Here is a 7,461-nt window from a genome sequence, read left to right on the forward strand (position 1 = left end):
TAATATCATATTTTAAATATATTTTTAATGTCATATATTTTATTTTTATTTCTTTAATATATTTTTTATATTATATATTTATTTTAATTATAATATTATAAAATATTTTTAATAAAATAATAAAGTTGAAGGGTAAAATTGTTTTTAAGAACATTGCAGAGTGCAATGTAATGTGATTGCATTGGTTTTGAACTGCAATCACATTACATGCATTGGCTGCAATGTGATTGCATTGCAATCTTACATTGCAGTGATCTATTACAAAATAAACACTGTAATGTAATTTAATAAGTCACATTGCACAGAATGTGACTTACATCACTCATACCAAACGTCACGTAAAATATGTTTGTACAAAGTCCTAAAGCTACAAAGTAGTTTGTCCACAACATGTGACCAAACCATTAACAACATTTGCACCAAACGTGTATCACCGTTTTAAGCTTGTCAAAATGAATTAAGTTATTTTTATCTTATTTTATTTTTATAAAATCATCATTTTATTTTTCTTTTATTCTATTCTATTTTGCAAATTAAATATATTTTGAATGAGAGTAAATCGACCAAACAAACTGAAACTAATTAATTTTGATTATTTTAATTTTAAAATATAATTTGATTCATTCAATTATATTTTATGAAAATATTAATTAATTTAACTCTTAAAATTTAAAATCGAATCAACTCATTATTCATCCCTAATTATTATCAAATAACTTGTCTTTAAAAAAGTCATGTAAATTTGACAGTTTAAAGTAATTAGCAGTGGGTCCAATGTTAGGATAAATTTTTTATTAATTATGACCTAAATTATAGATATCAATTAAGATTATCAATTGCATCCAAATATTTGATTCATTAATTGGTGTATGATTTTCTTTAAAAAAAAAATAAAGTTTGAATCTTTTTTTCTCAAATATATATATATACATAAACTAATATTAGCAACTAATTTAAGAAAAAAAACCTTATTTTTAAAGTAAGGTTGTATTTTGGGTTTTCTCTTATAGTGAAAGAAAGAGTTAATCACTCCAGCAATTAACTTGAACTCGATTGACAGAGAAATGGTAAGACATGAGTAAACATTTTAATTCATGATGGAGTTAAAGCAGAAATTACTTCCAAGGAAGAATTTAGAAGCAGTGGAGGCTTTCCAAATGAGAAAAGCCAGGGTTACCAAAGTCAAAATTTTGGACCCCAAGGCATCCAGAGACAGGTTTCACAGCCAACAGTGGAAAACACACAAAGTTATAAATGTGGGCCTTACTCGAGACTTAATACCGGTGATGTTGACGCTGCTAAAATAATTGAACAATTTGCTTGGACGCTGACAAAAGTTGTTGGAATGAAGCTTCGCATGCACATTTGCTCCATTTCTCCATAGTTAATGTCTGTTAAACCCAAAATTGATACTAAATATTAATTTTATATATTAAAAAAAACAAGTAAATTGTAGGAAATTGTTACCATTCTTAGTTTGATTATGGGTATTTTTCAATTTTAATATTTTTATAAAAACATAATACCTAAAAAAACCCTTGAATTATTTAAAAATATTTAAATAAATTTCTTATTTTCTTATTATATTTAATCACATCCTTATATTGTTATTTTATGTCAAACAAATTCTTATAACTAACTATTGATTAATTATTATTTATTAAAATAACACATGTATACCACGCAATACTAACATAATACGTTCATATATTATAATAGATGATAGTATATAATACTTTAGCTACATAGTAATTTTATCCAACTCCACATCAACATCTTAGTGACATAAAAATAACAATAATTTTTATTAATGATAATTAATCAATTGTTAATTATAAAATTATATTTAATTTAAAATAAAAATATACGAATTTAATTAATCATAATAAAAAGATAAAAATTTATATAAATTTAATTAAATAATTTATGAATTTTTTAGAATATTATGCCTTTTATAGTACTTCCTCGAGGGTTAATTAATGCCATCAATAATTGAAGCTTTTATTTGAGAAATTAGAAATGGGTAAAATAAAAGGTTATTAATTATTAGTATAACTCAACAAGTGGATTTTTCAAAAAAAAAAAAAACAGAAAGAAAGTAAAAGCAAACAAAAAAGAGTGGGCACTGTCACAAGAAATGCGTGGTTTGTTTGATATGAAATATTATTGAAAGGAAGTTTCCAGTTGTCGGATGTTAATGCTTGGAATAAATTTGGTACCAACAAATGCTTATTTGTCGTTATTTAGGATTGGCCCCGAAGGTGAGAAATCAAATGGACTAGGCACTGCCGGACAGGTTCAAGCTACAAGGCCAATTTAGAGTGAAGAATATTATTCTTTTTGTATCAAATTAACTATTTGTTTTGTATTTTTGAGTCAAATTTAATGACTTTTACCGTAATTTTTTCCGATATCACATAAACTAAAATTTCAAATATTAAGGTCCCAAAAATTTAAATTTAGGATTTTTCAAATCTTATTTTTTAAATGTTAATTGCTCATAAAATTATAATGGTCAAAAGTGGTTTGTATTTGACGAAAAAAGAGCTAAAAGTGAATATTTAATTTTAAATAGAGATGATAATAATAATTGATTTTTAGGGTCTGGATTTGATACTAATTCAATCATATCAAGCGGAAGCGAGAACAAAAACAATCAAAAAGACAATGGTGGTGACTTTGACTGTGGACTATGGCCATTTTATAGTCTGAATTCATGGCTGCGATGACTCATATGTGTTCAAGTCAAAGCCGAAACGTCACAGCAGACAGAGCCTCAGAAGCCATCCGTCTGTTATAGCCCAAACGGATCTAGATTAGCCCAATACAATTTTGCAACACGCAAGGGAGCTCGGTCCAGGTCCATGCATTATTGACCCTAACAAACTTTGTTCTTACCACTGCAAAGACTCCTTAACCTACAACCCGTAGGCTCTGACTTCAATGCTTTATTTTACTCACTTTCTTCTCTGAAGCACTTTTATTAGTATTGCAACAATATTCTTAGAATCTGCCCAAACATATTCTGTAAGCCATTGTTCCTATAAATTATATGTTTTCTTTAATAATTTAATCACTGGTAAGTGTATATTTTAATACTACTATAAGAGTAAAACATGAATAGATCTTAATGTATTTGTCTTTGGAGTGAGCAAAGTAGTGTGAGAGAGGCATAGAGTTAGTGGAGTAGATAGATTCCTTTCTATCTTTTTTGAGGTTGGCTTTAGGCAGCCTTCCATGCCCATATTCATGCGATAGCCCTCCATTTCTGTGGCTGTAAGGGTTTCAGAGCCCTTTTCAGAAAGGAAAAGGAGCACTACTCTTGCCTTCGAGTTTCAAACTAGTTGTAACTTCGCAATGCTTTTTTGGTTAGTCTATATCATTATATGCCAGAAGTTTTCCTTTATAATGTTGGATTCTTCGACAATAACTCATTTTCTTGAGGAAAATGGAAATCTCAGCTTAAATAAACAAGATCCACCCTCAAAATCATAGGAAATAATACTGAGAGAAATAAATGAATTTCAAAAATCCTAGGCTGGGGCAGTGAAGATGATGTTCTCAAAATCAGCTGGTTGTGGTGATGCCAACTCAGCTGAAATCCTTGCCATTAAAGAGGCAATGACTCCATGAATGCAATGCTATGGATTTCTAAACTTTCTGAAGTTTAGAGATAGTGAACCCTGGATAAGCACTTGATGACTCTTCCGCCCAATACTCACCACCACATCAACTCAATCACGAGATTTCGCACAATCTTGCTCGAACACGTGTAATACAAATTTAAATCAAAAAATAAATAAAAATATGATTGAGTACTGCAATTAAGAATTGGTTTGGGGAAAACTGAATTGGTTTTTAGGGTTTCTTCAATCGGTTTAGGTTTTTTGAATTGATTTAAGAGTTTACTCTATCAATTCAAAAATTTATTGAATCAATTTAAGGATTTGTTGAACCGATTCGATTTTTTGGTTTGCTGAATTATTTAAAAGATTTATTGAATTGGTTTTAGAGTTTAATGCATCGATTTTAGAGTTGTTGAATCGATTTAGGGGTTGTTGAGTTAGTTTTAGAGTTTGTCAAACCACTTTTAAGGGTTGTTAAATTCATTTTAGGATTTGTTAAATTGATTTAAGGATTGAATTGGTTTAGGGGTTTATCGAACTTATTTACTATATTAATGTATAAATTTTAGGATTTATTGAACCGATTTGAGTGTTCAATAAATCGATTTAGGGTTTACTAAGCCGAGCTGAACCACTACTATGATTTCCGATTTCAAACTTCACAAAACCGATTTAGTGTTCCTAATCGATTTTTGAGTTACTCTAAAAACAAGATATAGAATAATGTTTAACCGATTTAGAATGTTTAGTAAATCGAGTATAAAGTTATATTAAATCAGCTTAAGGTTTTCAATAAAATTTAAAGATTCTTGAATCGTTTGGATTGTTTGAAATAAATAAAGGGTTCCGGTTGGCGGTTGGCTTCTTCTTCAAGTTTATGATTCTTTTGCACATCATACGGCATGGGTTTGACTGTTGCCTTCTCCAATCAATACATCGGAAAGAGAGACGCAAAGAGAAAAGTAGGGGAAGGAAAAAGGAGCTGACTATGGAGTTTGGAGTCACGATTTCCCTGGAGAAGCATTGTTTGTTTGTGAAGCCTTGAATTGGATTGGATGCATATTAGGTACAACAACGATATGGTGAGTCTTGTCACATACTAAAGAAGGTGTGGTATTGGTATGGGCAAACGAAAAGCTGAAAACATGTTTGAAGTAAATACTAGCACTAGGAAGGACAGGGGACCTATTTTTTACAGGGGGATAAAAATTGGCTCTGTTTGTTGTTTCCCCATAATAATTACTAGCACTACTTTCATTGAAGGAAAATGCCCTTTACTAAACAAGATGCAAAGTACCTGATTAAATTCTGGTTTTTCACAAGAAGGAAGTAGATCCAAAATGAATGTGTGAATGTCAAAAGCATTCTCATTCTAACCCCTGTGTCTGTCTGTGTCTTTTAAAATGGAGAGGAGAGGAGAGGATGAAAAGGTGATATTTGTGGGTGGTGGGCATTGGATTTTGGCCCGTCCACTGACTGCCACTTTTCCAGAGCACATAAGTCTACACTCGAAATCTTTTATAGTTTGATAGACATCCTGATGTATGATTACAGTAGCTGTTGCGCGTGCTGTAAGAGATGGAGGGGCTTGTCCCTCCACTTTGTTAGTTTGTATTAAATTTAGAACCGGTTTCGACAGCCATATCCTCTTGGATTGATGACAAATTCTGTCGTGAAATCACCCCCTGCCACGAATTATTCTCTAATTATGCTCTCTTTCTGTTCTGGGTTCTCATCTTCTGACTTTTACACTTGATTTGCTTGTTCGCAAGAGCTTTTGTCGTGGTTTTAGACATGAATATGCGGAAAGTTGGAATCTTGTACTTTCTAATTCGGATAATATATAGCCCAAGAAAAGTTTCTTAAAAACTAATGTAATATGAATCTCCCACTGCCACACCCATCACTCTGTTTATGACTTGTTGTAGGCCTCATTATACTATATGCAATGTTGCTTTTAATTTTAACATCGTCCCACCCCCCCCACCTAAAAAAAGAAAAAGGCAAAAACTTCAGCAGATGTCACAGGGATTCGCTGATTGAAAAAAATAAATGCATGTCATCAACCTTTGAAGCACTCATTGTCAAACTTCCTTGCATGACACAGCTCTCATAGCATGCATGAAATCAGAGAATTGAAAAATGATCACCACAATTTCTTCAGACTTCAATGCCTGGCAGAATTATTATGATGCAGAGGAAGGGATTCGCAAGGGTTTTAAATTTTATTAATTGATCATTGTCTTTATTTCAATCCTTATTTGTATTAGTTTGCAAAAATCATTTGTTTCTTCTAACATTACTGGAATGTAGTAACACAACATACAAATTAGGAGAGAAGATTAATATAAACATCTTCAGAATGATTACATGTTTAGAAATAGAATCCCGGCGCATCCATGACTTTCCTTCCAATTATATACATGTGCATCGGAACTGATTTACAGAAAAAATCTAAAACATTAGCAATAACCCATATCCTTATTATCCAGGATGGATCGAGGAATGCCCTTCATTAAGCAGGACACTGGTGGGATTGTTAGCGTTTCTAAGTCACCATAAGCATTCCAACAAAAAGGGTCCAAAACGATATCTCCTTGAGCAGGTAGAAGCTCAATATCAGAGAGCGTGATGTTAGTACATGGAACTGAATCACTGCAGGCAAAATGCATTGGAGGGCTTCGGATATCATAGGTTCCCTTGATGCTTTCATAGAGTATATCTGATACATAAACAGCTGATGTTTGGTTTTTGCAGCCCTTTTTGAGGCAGTAGAATTGATTGATTATAATCGGATTCCTGACAGCTTCCATGTGAATGTTGCTGAATGTTATTCCTGCTACAGCTCCAGATCCACCTTGCCACGTCTTGATCCTTACCCCATTTTGTGATAACTTTATCACTGAGTCTCGAACTGTGACGTTGGAGACGCAGGCTCGTGAATTGTGATTGCCTAGACTCCCAATGCTGAATTGGAAGAATAAAGAGCGGAACATATTTAACATGGATGAGCTTGAACAAGCTTAATAAGAAAAATTAAATCTAAAGGTTAGCATTTCAATGGAATCAATTAGGACTACCTGATTCCATGACCAGGTCCGCAAGTTAGGTTCTTTATATCCACATCATAACATCCTGATCCGATGGATATACAATCATCACCTGCGAAGCAAGATCATTGAGACGCTGAGCTGAGTTTAATGTGGAAATGGAAATGAAAATTTGGGAAGATTTGGGATTTTGCGCTAACCGTTAGAGATAACTGAATTATATATTTCAACACCATTTGTGTTCTCTATGTGGATCCCATCAGTGTTGGGACTCAAGGCAGGAGCAGTTATGTGAAGGGATTCTACATGGACATTCTGGCAACCGTCAAATCTGAAGTGGAACTGGGGACTATCCTTAATTTTAAGTCCTTTCACAGTCAAGTTGGAGCTCATGAAAAACCTTAAAGCCTGCATTATGAATTTTAAGGCGTCAATTCTTTGTGTTATCTTGGGGGAAAAAAACACAAAATATATAAATGAAGTCTGACGACTTACAATTGGGCTATCACATGGTCCAGGCAATGTTGTTGTATTTTTGCCCTGTGCCATTGGATGCAAAAGGTTAGCTATAAACTCGGTGCATAATCGAAAGAGTGAAGTCAGCTATACCTTGTGGGGCTTACAAGGAAGATCCCACCATTTCTGTCCTCTACCATCGATGAGACCACCTCCTTGCAGGGACAATCCATTTATCCTGTAAAAGACCAGCCACTGGCGCTTGCTTGTATTCTCTGGCCACGCGTCTGGTCCATCAGGAGGCATAAGTGTACCATCAACCTTCACAA

At 33.0% G+C, this 7,461-nt stretch overlaps 1 protein-coding gene across 1 annotated transcript; it reads right to left on the bottom strand.

Annotated features, from left to right (window-relative positions):
* Positions 1-5,964: 5,964 nt before the first annotated feature.
* Positions 5,965-7,449, bottom strand: LOC110414065 (Pectin lyase-like superfamily protein). Its single transcript, XM_021425128.2, has 5 exons — positions 7,286-7,449; positions 7,172-7,216; positions 6,877-7,084; positions 6,707-6,788; positions 5,965-6,593 (listed from the first exon to the last, which is right to left on the bottom strand). The coding sequence occupies exons 1-5, from the start codon at positions 7,436-7,438 to the stop codon at positions 6,089-6,091; spliced, it is 993 nt and encodes a 330-aa protein (XP_021280803.1). The 5' UTR covers positions 7,439-7,449; the 3' UTR covers positions 5,965-6,088.
* Positions 7,450-7,461: the final 12 nt, after the last annotated feature.

Source organism: Theobroma umbraticum, unplaced genomic scaffold (assembly GCF_002168275.2).
Source record: "Theobroma umbraticum cultivar Fairchild unplaced genomic scaffold, ASM216827v3 scaffold_4.1, whole genome shotgun sequence".
Classification (NCBI taxonomy): Eukaryota; Viridiplantae; Streptophyta; class Magnoliopsida; order Malvales; family Malvaceae; genus Theobroma; species Theobroma umbraticum.